We start from the raw sequence: 13,600 nt of genomic DNA on the forward strand, positions 1-13,600 counted from the left end.
ACTTTGTGATAGCCTTTAATATGTTTGTAGGTGACCGTGCAGTGTTAAGGAGCTAACGGCTGAGAATTGCTTGGGAGTAAGACACAGTAGTATAAGATTATGAAATTAGATAAACAGACTGCTTCATTACTGCTTATATATTTTCATGTTAGGTTGGAGTTATTTTTTTCCATCATCATTTTAATTGTATATGACAGAAAACTACTTGATGGGATGTAAAAGAAATAGTTAAGAAACATCAACTATTTCTATTTTAAACATATTTTTCTTGTCCTCATTTGTTGTTCTTATTTTAATGTTTCTACACCTTTACTCAGACATTCCTCCTTATGCACAGACCCACTGTATACCTCATAAATCTGTTGCTTTTGTTACAGGTAATCAGGCAGCAAAAGAAGACACCCTGGTTTTGAAGATCGGTTCTGTCGCTATGGCTCCCCAGGCTGACAATCCCCTTGGCCGATCTGTCCTCAGGAAAGATCTTTACCAGTAAGTTTATGTTCTTACGTTCAATCTTGCAACAATTTCATACTGCAAAGAAGTACACTGATCAATAAAACTTGCTTAGTGTGGCCTGTAGAAATATTTTTCATTTGGGATCTTTTGATATTTAAAACCAGGTTTTTCTGATTTTCTTCAGTTGTGGGTTTTTAAATTCATTCAGACAAATCAAGTATTTCTGTGAAGTGTTGATGAATAACAGAATGTAAGTACCAAGTCACCATAAAACTGAAGAAGCGCAGTTTGGAAAATTTTAGCAGACTCTAAATTTGACCAAATCTCTAATCACATATGAAAATGAAGTCCTCTCTAGAACTACCACATCCTACTATAGTCATGTTGTATCAAATTGAAGCATTTTTTAATTTAACTATAAGCCATTATTTGAAATGTAGGTCTGTGGATGTCATATGGATCAAAGCTGTAAAGAAAAGCAAACTTCTAAGGAGTAATTTCACAGTAAACACTTTCTGTGAAAATGCCATGCTCTGGATTTTGTCACTGAGTATTTGCAAACCACACCAAGCATATATGGACAACTAAACTGGTGAACATATGTAATCAACATGATAAAAATAATATATCGTTCGTACTGAAGTTGGCACTGCTGCCAGACATAAAAGTACAGTTGCAAATAAACCAAGTGAGACAAGTCCCAGAAAAACAGATGAACAAGTGTCTTCGTCTTCCTGCTGGTCTGTTTTTCAGATGTCGTAGTCTCAGTCCTTTAAAAAAGAAATCTCTACTCTTCTCCAATAAGTATCGCTCCTAGGAAAAGATTCTTATTTTTATAATGCATTTACTACCTAGAGGGTAATAGCTATTTTAAGTGGGGATTTTATTTTCTCAAATTTTTCTGCTATTTGAGTTGATATTTTTTCCTTTGAATTATATATTATACTCTCTCTCTTATATTGTTTTTTGGTAACTTATCATATTTATCCCTATTTGAAGTAAGCTTTTATTTTGCTAGCTTATGTAAAATCTTATGATGTCAGACTGAAGGGGGCTTTAGGAGCTATCTAATTCAAATTTCTCATTTTATAGATTAGGAAACTGAAGATCCAAAAGAATAGTTGCCGCTAGTCAAACAATGACAGAGTCAAGATCACAACTTGTATATCTTGTGTACCTCAGTGTCTAAGCAGTGGATTAGAATAGAGTCCTTTCTGGGTGACAATAATTTAATTTTTAACATTTGGAAATTCTTCCAGGTGTATTTATCTTTTTTTTCACTTAGAAGCAAGTGGTTCTCAAAAAAAGTTCTCCTTCTGGTGAAATATGTTTCATATTAAAATACCCTATCACCATCAATAAAGCGAACTGCAGAGATACTTCCTTCCCTCCTCTACTCTCCACTTCCTGCCTCTGCAGTGTGCGTTTGCGCAGCTTCAGCTTTCATCACTCCGCATTGTTGCTTCACCTCCCTCTGTCCTTCTCGCACTTTCTTCTCAGTCTCTCTCCTTAGTCACTTTCCCACTTTCTTCATGCCTAATTTTTCAGTACCTTTCTGTATCTTTCTTCACTCTTGACCCTTTCCTTCTCTATATTTTTCATTCTTTTCTTTACTTTTCGCCTTCTTTCCCTATCTTATTTCCTATTTTGTTTCACTATTTATTTTCTAAAATACAGAAACACAATGCCAAAAATAAACGGTAAAAAAAGTATATTATCTCTTCAGAACTTCAGTGTCTCATTCAAAAATGCTTAAAAATATGTACACAAAAAGCATATAATGGATACTTCATGTTTATAAAATAAATGCCTATATATTTTTTTATAATGACAAAACAAGACACATTGAACTTTTACATTTTGCCAAAATCATATACTTAGCTAATGGCAGAACATTTCGGGATCTATTTCTTATGAATTTCTTATGAATTCCTTTCCTTTTTAAATTCACTTTTCTATCATTTAGTTCCCCCCAATTCCCACCTGTACTTATAAAATTCAGTTGTTTCACTGTCTTGCTCCCTTTCCATATGTTACTTTCTCTTTCTTTTAATCTGCTCTTGATGTTTCTTCTTTCTGTCTTGGTGTTTCTTTCTCAATCTGATAAATGGCATCTGTCATAACCCACAGCTAACGTAGTTGATGGTGAAGGCTGGTGCTTTCCCCTTAAGATAAGGAACAAGACAAGGAGATCTACTCTCAACACTGCTATTTAGCATTATATTGGAAGTTCTAGGCAGGGCAGTTAGGCAAGAAATGAAATAAAAGGATCTCAGATTGTAAGGAAGAAATAAAACCATGTGGTTTTGCAGATGAAGTGATCTTGTATGTAGATAATTTTACGGGATTCACTGAAAAACTGTTGGTCAAATAAACAAGCTCAACAAGGTTGCAGGACAACAAAATAAATGTAAAAATCAGTTCACAGTAACAATAAGCTAGAAGTGAAATTCTAGAACAATCTAGAAGTGAAATTAAAGAAACAGTTTTATGTATGATAGCATCAAAAATAGTTAAATACCTGCAAAAAAATTTACTGAAAGTAGTGTGAAACTTACACGCTGAAAATTACAAAACATTGTTGAAAGAAACCAAACAATATCATATATATATATATATATATATATATATATATATATGTACATATATATCACATGTACATAGTTCTGAAGACTTAGTGTTGGTAGATACCAGTACTTCTCAAAGTCATATGCAGAGTCAACATGACCCCAGTCCACATTCCAGCCTAGCTTCTTTGCAGAAATTGACAAGTTGATCCTAAAATTCATATGGAAATTATTCAGGGGACCCAGAATAGCCAAAGCAATGTTGGAAAAGGAGAACAAAGTTGGAGGACTCATACTTTCTGATTTCAAAACTTATGATAAAACAACAGTGATCAAGGTAGTGGCATACTGACTGGCATGAGGACAGGCACATGGGCCAGTGAACAGACTTGGAAATCCAGAAACAAACCATCACATCTATAATCAGTTGGTTTTTGATAAAGGAGCCTAGACATTTCAGTAGTAAAGAATAATAGTCTTTTCAACAAAAGGTGCTTAGACTACTGCATGTCCACATGAAACTGGACCCTTAGGTGGTACTTTACATAAAAGTTAACTCAGAATGGATATGACACCTCATATGAGGGTTAACATTCTGAAACCTGCAGAAGAAAACAGAAGAGTAAATCTTTGTGACTTTGGTTTAGACATTTGGTTCCTAAAAATGACACCAAAAGCACAGGGGACAAAGAAAAAATAGGTAATTTGGACTTTATCAAAATTATAAACTTTGGTGCTGCAAATGACCCCATAGAACATGAGAAGATATTTATGTCTCTAGTAAGAGACATACAATCAGAATATAAGGACTTTTATAACTCAATAATAGAAGGACAACCTAATTTTTAAAATGGGCAAAGAATTTGAATAGATGTATATCCAAAGAACATAGAAACACAGTCGATAAGCATGTGTGAAGATGTTCAACCCAATTAGTTAGTAGGGAAATGCAAGTCAAAACTACACCCACTAGAATGACTACAATAAAAAAGATAAAAGACGTGGAGAAATTGGAGCCCTCAGACATTTCTAGTGAGAATGTAAAACGGCGCAGCTGCTGTGGAAAACTGCTTGGCAATTCCTCATAAGTTTAAACATAGAGTTACCATATGATGCAGCAATTCTACTCCTAGGTATGTACCCAAGAGAATTGAAAACATGTCCACATAAAAGCATGCACAGCAGTGGTCATAGCAGCACTATTCATAATAGCCGAAAAGTGGAAACAACCCAAAGGTTCATCAGCTGAGGAAGGACTAAACAAAATGTGGTATACTCATTCATACATTAGAATAACATTCTGCTACAGAGAGGAATGGAGTATATGTTGTAATATGGACCAGCCTTGGAAACATGCAAACTGAAAGAAGCCAGACACAAAATACCACATATTATATGATTCCATTTACATGAAATGTCCACAATAGACACATCTATAGAGGCAGAAAGTAGTATAGTGATTGCTAGGAGGGGAGAGAGGAATGGCTGTTAATAGTATAGGATTTCTTTTGGGTTGATGAAATTGTTCTGGAATTAGGTAGTAGTGTTGTACAATGGGATGTACACTGAGTGTTTGTATACTGAGTGATGTACAGTGAGTACAATATAACCTACAAAAAACACTGAATTGTTCACCTCAAAAGGTAAATTTTATGGGATATCAATTGTATTTCAGTAAAGCTTATTTAAATATATCCCTGAGTATACCAAAAATTGATGTGACAAAAAGGCCCAGAGAAATTAAAAAAAAAACTCCAGAGAGGGAAAGAGAAAAATATCTTTTTTTTTTTAATTGTGGAGACTGGGTACTATTTTCATCTCTGCAGTTGTCTGCCTTGTCTGGCTATAAGCGGATAGATTTAGTCAGGGGAGAGAGAAGAAAGGGACGTTAATCAGTCAGGTGGGCAAGAGCTACATATTGGAATCTGGAGAAGAACCAGACACATAGTCAGTCCTTCACAGTGCTTTATGTGAATGCTGGGTGGGGAGAAGCGGCTGGCAAGAAGAATTTTGAGTTTCTCAAAGTTTCCTTTTTCTTAGAAGACAAAGCCAAGGTAGAGATGCATTGTTTTGTATAGTAGCTGCTAACCACACATGGTTCTTCTGCTTTTGAAATGTGGCTAGTCCAAATTGAGATGTTTTGTAAGTATAAAGTATATAAAGAGTCTGATGGATTAAGAAGAAAACAAAGTAAAATATCTAATTTAAAATCTTTATATCGATTATCCATTGTGATGACAATATTTTACATATATTGAGTAAAATATATTATTACAACTACTTTCCACTGATTTTTAAAACCTTTTTTCATTGTGACTACTATTATATTGGTGGCTCTCATATTGGTTTGCATTGTATTTCTATTAAATGGTGCAGCACTGCTAGGGGAGGCCTGAAGGAAACACAGGGTATGTTTCCCTCTTGGGATGTTGGAAACCAAAGGTTAACTGAGTTCAAAGTTGCAAATGCAACCAGTACAAAAGAGACATATTACCTGTGATGGAACAACAGGAAGACTGACATAACTGAAGGTGTAACATGGAACCATTCTTCAAAAACCTGGACTGTCGTGTCATGTAGAGTAGTTTTGTTCCTTCTGAAGCTAAGAATAGACCTAGGGCTATTATATTAGTGGATATTACAATAACACTGGTTAGAGCTCAAAAGAATGAAAGCCTTTCAAATTATAAAAGTCTCATAAATAAGGCTATTCATTCATTAGTCATTATTTAACAAATGCTTATTGGGAGCCTACTGTGCATCAGACATTATTTTTGGTGTTGGTTGTACATCAGTGAACGAGACAAAAGAAACATCCCAGTTCTCATGGAATGTTCTTTTAATGATGAAGAGAGACCATTACAAATTAATAAAAAGGTATTTTGGTATAGCAGAATACTGTAAGTGTTAGGGTGGCAACAAGCAGGGAGAAGGTAGGAAATGGGAGTTAGAGGTGGACAGCATGGCCCAATCAGAGAGGCCATCCCACTAAGAGAGCATGAGGACCCTGAGCAGGAGTGTGTGAAAGAAGCCAGCAGTAGCTGAAGCAGTTGTGTGCCTGGGGAATGTAGTGGACTGTGAGGGAAGACACAGAAGAACCTTTGAGGCTGTTGTGAGTGGTTGGCTGTTATTTTAGATGTGGTTGTGGGGGCAGATATTCCTCACTGCTGAATTTTGAAATAATTTTGTTGTTTGTTTACTGAGTATCTACCTGCTGAAAGAAATGAAGGGAAGGCCAGCAGAAACAAAAGATATACATTAGAAAAAGAGGTGAAATGTGCATTTAAAAACAACACGCGTGACAAAGTGAAACAAATGGAAGTGTGATATTGCACTCTCAAGGAGTCACATTAAGGATTTTCTATTATTTGAGTAACTGGATATATGACATGATGACTATGTGATATGAAGTGCTTTTGATTATTGAGAGGTTGGTTTTTTATTAGTTTTAATCAGATGAGAAGCCCTCAGAGGGTTTGAACAGAATAGTGACTTCATTTATATTTAAGCAGATAATTCAGGCCAATATGTGAAAATAGACTGCAGGCAGGGAAGTTTTGTTACTTGCAATAATCTTGGCAAGAGATGATGTTGGCTTGGCCCAGGGTAGTGGTTGTGGAGGTGGTGAGAAGTGGTCAGATTCTGTAGATGTTTTATAGGTAAAGGCTTTAAGAGAAATTGCAGATGGATTGCACATGGGAATGGAAACAAAGAAGATAAGGATAATTCCATTGCATGGCCTAAGCAGCTGGAAGGATGAGATTGATTTAGGGAAGAAAAACTGTAGGAGGGTTTGGTTTGGGGGTTGGGCAGGTGGAGATCAGGAGTTTATTTTCGAAAATGTTGACTATTTCATAACGTAGTGAGCTTCCTGTCTCTGATGTTGCAGAGGCTTATCAAGGAGACCACATGGAAGGTTTTGATTCACATTGAATTAGACCACTGCTTCTTAAATTTAATGTGCATACAAAGTACCTGTGGATTTTAATAGACAGCAGTGTGGTGATTGCTGTAGGGGTGGCATAAGGGTACTAATTGGTAATGGAAAAAATACAATAAAGATTAAATTTAAAATAAAATAAAATGCAAGATTTGACTTGGGAGTCTGAGATGAGACCTGAAATTCCACATTTGTACCAAATTCCTGAGTGATTGGGTGTGACCCTACTCCTGGGTGCCGGTGACGTGCTGTTTCAAGGAGCACACGTTTTTGAGCAAATTAGGTCAGTGGTTTCCAAACCTTTTGTAAAGAAAGGATTTTTTAAAAATACACTCTTAGTAAATGCTAGTAATTTTGAATGCTACACATCCAAACACTGTGAAAGGTTCAGAAGTGAGTGTCCTCCATTCACAGCTTTCCCACTCCCTAACGAGATTGCCCTCGGTGCAGTCTTGAACTTCCGAACTTTCACAGACTTTCAGTAGATAGCACTTGTTAACTTTTGGAATCTGTAATTCAGAAAATGTAAAATAACAAGATTTCTATTAACCTACACCTTGTATGAATCTGTACTTAATTTACTCTCAAAAGCATCTGATCCAATAGAAAACAACAGAACATAAATAACGTTATTTATTCAGTTTTCACGCTCAGGTACATATCCTCATAAGCCCCTTCCTTGGCCCTCTACCCTCTTTCCCTGCCTTGTGGATTGATCTACCTAGTTTACTTCTGCTGACCCTGGACAAGCTCATCTCCCAGTTTCCTTTCAGCTCATTCCCGGATCGCCCTGTTCTGTGATGTGTTCCCCACGTCCCTGACTTACGCCACCGCCACCATTTTGAACCATAGTCCAGCCTGATAGCTCTTCTTTTATCTCAGACAACCCTTCTGCCTGAGAGATGATTCAGATTCTTGTCTCAAATGAGAAACAGAGAAACAGTTGAGGGTAAAAGGTTATAAAGGCAGATTATAACAGAAATGGCCTGTGCTAAAAATGTTCCTTCATAGGCAGATATAAGGAAATAAAAATAAAATTGGAATTGTAATGAACAAAAATTAAAATTTGGTTAGACAAGTGAGTTATATATATATTTTAGAAACTATATTTACTAATACTAGTTAATCATCTATAGTTAACTATAGCGTTTGTGGTTGTTTCTATTAAAAATGAAAATAAGTCTCAGTCCAGACTTGAAGCTATTTTATAGTATAATTGCTATAGGAAAATTATATTGGATTTATATTATTTCCACTTCTGAAGACTTTTCTAAACATTTTATTGACTGTGATCCTGAATACTATATGTATAAGCAGTTTAACTTCATTTTGTTTTAAATTGTTTTCTAAAAATAGCTTTTAATGTGAGAAATAGAATAAATAGCCCTATATTAGCTGTTAGAACAATAGAAATCTTGAGACTGTTATCCCATTCCATTGAATATATGCATACATATAATAATTCATTTATTACTTTAATTCCTTCAGTTATTAAATATACATTGATTAATTATTTTAGTTATTTAATGGATATAGGGTCTGGCACAAATAATGCCTTTTATTTATTACAAAGTCTTTTATTACAGAATCATAAGCATGTAATTCTGCAGCATAACAATATCATACTCAAGCACACCCTATGACATTTTAGGTGAAATGTTCAAATTAAAACTATAAATTACTATACCCGTATTATCCTACCAACCACACTCAAGCAGGCATTACATCTGCCAGACCCTATATTTATTCAGTACCTGTAATGTACTAGACACCAATGGTAGATATATATTTTTGACTAGTGCTTATAGTGCCTTCCTTCATGGGACTCAAGACCTCAACCACATGATCTGAGCCAATGAGATTACATTGTCAGCTCTGGTAGGTTTGACATCATAATAATCCATGCTGGGTCTAAAACACCTCTCACAGTGCCTAGATGATGAATAAGCAAAATCAGACATTATGAACTTGCATCCTAAACTTTTTTTTGTGGTCCTGTTTTATTTTAAGTGTCCTTACAACATTCTGTCCTATATTTTCTGAAAATTATTAAAAGAGGAAAGATTGATTCCACAAGTTCCATCCAGATTTGCAGTTTTCACAGGAAGGAATAGAGAAAAGTGTTTTTTCATTCCATTGAATTTTTTTTCTTTTAAAAGTAGCAGAGGGAATAGAAACATTGGCATTAATTATTCATGAGTCTAAGTAAATGCATCATATTTTCAGTACATTTTAATGGTCTATTTTTAAAAAAGTCTTCTTGTATTCCAAGTGTTTACAGTTTAGTTTATCGTTATTCAGTCAGCTTGTTACCAAATTATAACATGAAAAGTTAAAATAAGATTTCTTTTTAAAAAAGAAAAGATTTTACTTATTTATTTTTAGAGAGAGAGGAAGGAAAGGAGAGAGAGAGAGAAACATCAGTGTGTGGTTGCCTGTCATGCCCCCTCTACTGGGGACCTGGCCTGCAACCCAGGCATGTGCCCTGACTGGGAATGTGACCCTTTCTTTGGTCACAGGCTGGCTCTCAATACACTGAGCCACACCAGCCAGGGCTAAAATGAGATTTCTTAAAAATATTATAAATACTTGGTAGAATATCTTTTTATAGCAAATCTAGTTTTAATTTATTAATAAACCTGTATTATTAATATTTTTAAATAGATGTATAGTGGTATTCCTTTTTTTAAAATTAAATGACATTGAAGCATGCCCATTGAAAATGAAGTTCCTCCTTTTACCAGGGCCTGCTCTGAGTGCTAACTGCTGCCTCTCTCTGTGGCCGTTGTTAATACTTAGGTTGACACTTTTTTTAGACCACGTGTGTGTATGTGTGTGAGAGAGACAGAAACAGAGTCAGAGACAGACTGAGACTCTGTCTTACATAATGCGATTGTACTCTACATAGTGTTCTGCAACTTGGTTTTTTTTTTTAACTCATACATTGTTGGCATCCTTCAGTATCATTATATTCAGAAATACTGGTCTATTTTTGAATAGCTGTTTTAGAGAGCATAGATCAAAATACTATTTAAAGGCTTTTTTTCTAGCCACCAAAATATTCTTCATTATTAAAAAGCTTCATTAAAACTTAAAAACTTTTGTATAACATTTTGTGACCCAGACTTCCCAGACTTCAAAACATTATTGTACCTGAGAAATTGTAAAAGGAAAATCCGAGTTGTTTCTTTCAGTGAAGTAGCTACTAGGCTGGTCCTTAAAGAACAAAGTTATCAGCACAAATAGGAAACTGAAATTACTGTAGCTAAAATGTTCTTTTGTTACCACATGAATTGCAAAGGCCCAGTGATTCACTATTCAACACTGCTGTGTGTGAATTAAAATATTGTAAGCGTTTTGGTTTTAATGCACCACTTTGAAACATTATTTGATGATAGCAACTCTTTGTTCAATATCTGTCATAGTGCTCAATTTTTAACATGACAAACTCCCTACCTTTTAGCCAAATATGCATCTTTCCTCTGTGATCTGACCTCAAGTTATACTTAAAATCTTATTACTAATTGCTTTCTTCCACAAGACACTTGTTCAAATTGAATATTTTGTGTACCCAGTAATGCTTAGTGTGTTCTTTTCTATGGCCTTTGGTTATGGATGCAATTTCAGCTTCCTTCTAGCTCAGCCTTTCAGAGTTTTTTGCTATGAAAACTTTGTATCAGGTTAGGTTTTGGATCCTTTTTAAACTTTTTTCTATGGTGTTCAACATTATTCATTTAAAAAACTCAAGAATCACACCTGTACACCTTTAATGTCTCATTTAAATCCTCTCTTTCTGAAACCTCTCATAATCATCTTACTTAGAAGTAATTTCCCCTTCCTTTGGCCTTCTCTGCCAGTATCTGACCTACCTTTCTGTCATTGTGATATAAAAATAGTAGTACTAGTAGTAGCAGCAGTAAGATCTAAGACCTCAAGAGCTCCCTTGTACCAGGTATTGAGCTTGATGCTTGCAATGCAGTGCTTAACTCACAGTACCCATGAGTCACATATTACAATTATCTGTGTTTTAGAGACAAAAAACAGAACTTAGACATTAAATAATCTCTCCTGGGTCACATAAAACAAGTGACAGAACCAGGTCCCATTGCCACACTATTTACCACTACACTTGCTGCCTGTAACTCAGTTTCTTGTGAGACAGACTGGTTTGAATTTAATGAACTTGTAATTAACTAGTGTATAACATTAAGTTTGAAACTTTTTTTGAAGTTTCACATTTATATTCCATTAAGTTTTATTACTGTTGTGATGCTATTTTTTTTTCCTGACAACATTCTTGTTACCAGTGAGTAAATTGAAAAAACTGTTAGGTACCAATTTTGCATTTTCCTTAGGTTCCCTAAAACATTACAAGCTGGATGGATGTAATATTACAGATATTAGAGACATAATTTATAGTGTAAACTCTAATAACCCTAGTGCTTGAGTCCTCTGACCCTTAAGAGTATTGAACATACAATCTATTTTAAAAGAATTTTCAATTAGGTTATACTTAATACTGCATTTGATCTACAAAAATTGCTCCCTAGCTAATACTTTTGATTATAATCAAAATTTTTCCTTCATCTGCTATGAACTTTGAAGTGATTCATGACCAGATCTAAATATATGCATAGATTGCCTTACTAATAGCCTCAGTATATTTTTGTGATTTTTCTTTCATGAGATATTTTAAATCATTATAAAACATATTTATAAATCTTTTTATTTTTACCTTCATATAATTTAGTGATTACTCTAGTTTTATCCCAAAGTTATGAAAAATGGGAGATAACCTAAAGCTTCTTTTTCTTCCCAGAGTATTCTTATATACAATTTTTCTCTAAATTGTGTTGAAGAAAATAACGATTTTATTATTTTTAAAACAAATATGTTTTATTTGTTCACATGTATTTTTCATACACTGAGATTATGTCAAAGTTGAATAAATTTGTTGTGAAGGTTTCTTATAACTTTGGCTTGTTTGCTAATCATATGCAATTGGAAAATCTTGTGTTTAAGCTACATATCTGAAAATAAGGCTTACAGAATTAGACATGTAAATTTGGAGGCCATTCAAGATTTTATGTGGACTCCCTGTATCATTGCTCTTTCATATTGTCTAAAAATTCACAAGATCTTTTAATACCTACTCTAAAATATAAAAACAAACTGATGACTCTAACAATAAAATTTACTTTATACTCTTTCCAGATTATTTATTAAGAGAATTTTAAAATATTTAAAACAGAACTTTTTTCTTTTGTAGTATTTTTAATTACAAAGTTTCTTAACTTTCATCTTTTACTTGAGAGAACGATATGCTTCTTGTATATAATTGGACATTTGTGAACTTCTGCATAAAGCTTTTGGTTCATGCCATAAATATTTGTGGGTCTTCAGATGTCCCTTCTGCAATTCTATCTGTGACTAATTTATCCCATAACTCCTTACAAACTTTGTCAGTTGTTGAGTTTTTCAGCCATGTCTTTCTTGCAGACATTTGCTAACCCTTTTTAGTGCATTCAGTACTTAATAAACTTGAATCAACTATTGGGTTTCAGTTTCTCTCCATAGAGAATTTCATTCTCTTAAATATTGTTTACAAGCATTATGTGAGAAATTCACAGTAATTTTGCCCAAGACCTAAAGATATTTTTAAAAATATAGTTTCTGACAGGTGTGTGTCTGTGGCAGTTTAATTCATGGAATTTTACCTTTAAAGAATTATAAAAGTGAAGGGAATTGATTTATTTTTACTCTTAGAAGACTTGTATTTGCAGAATTAACTTTATTTTGTTTTACATGGATGCTTAAACAATACACATAGGTTCAAACAATCATTACTGAAGTATATGATCAATAGAAATTCATAGATGAGATTAATGTCCTTTCATAGATAAGTTTAACATTACCTCCCAGATACGTTGTAAAAATTAAATTCTAAATATCTCCAAAATACTGTATCTTCCCCTACCAACCTTTAATTTCTTCCTAATTTTCTTTCTATATATGTGTTCTCAAAATAACTATTGTGTTGGTTTTTGGCAAGATATGTTTCATATCTAGTGACATTATGTTCCTAATCCTATAATGCTTAGTCTTGGTTTTAAATAACTCCCTTTGACCAATTCAGATACATTAGGATGGTAGGTATTTGGAGTAACTCGCCTAAAAGCTTTCTTCAAAAATACTATTGGCAGACTTTTTGTCCCTGTCGTGTTCTTCAGCTGATCTAGTATGAAGGCTTTGGATTTATATTTGGCCTCACCAAAGTAACTGCGTCTTTTGTGGCTTCCTGTAGCAGGATGTAGGTTTCCATCAATGTGTTTCTATTTGCTGCCAAAAGCCACCTCAATAACAGTGTTGAAAATGACTATAACTTCTACTGTCATTTTTGGAATGTTATATTAAATGTATTTAACCCTTTTTATTGATATTTTCAATACATTTCTCTAGAAATTCATGTTAGAAAAAAAGTAAAAGTAGAGTGTGTTTGGATTTACATTGTAACAGTTTTTTATTATAAACTTAGAAAATCTCTTACGTTTCTTTCAAATACATTCTGGTTATATAAAATACAATGGGTATGTACTATCTTATGTATTCCCAATTCTATTATCATTGAGGCAATAAC

At 34.0% G+C, this 13,600-nt stretch overlaps 1 protein-coding gene across 7 annotated transcripts in view; it reads left to right on the plus strand.

Annotated features, from left to right (window-relative positions):
- Positions 1 to 13,600, plus strand: part of VPS13B (vacuolar protein sorting 13 homolog B) — a 702,408-nt gene that overhangs the window by 368,947 nt on the left and 319,861 nt on the right. For all 7 annotated transcript variants that reach the window (XM_036031293.1, XM_028534101.2, XM_036031289.1 and 4 more), the window contains one exon: positions 378 to 489. In XM_036031293.1, coding sequence (XP_035887186.1) covers positions 378 to 489 — 112 coding nt within the window. The remainder of the gene's footprint in view (positions 1 to 377; positions 490 to 13,600) is intronic.

The sequence above is a fragment of the Phyllostomus discolor genome, chromosome 7 (genome assembly GCF_004126475.2).
Source record: "Phyllostomus discolor isolate MPI-MPIP mPhyDis1 chromosome 7, mPhyDis1.pri.v3, whole genome shotgun sequence".
NCBI classification, from domain to species: Eukaryota; Metazoa; Chordata; class Mammalia; order Chiroptera; family Phyllostomidae; genus Phyllostomus; species Phyllostomus discolor.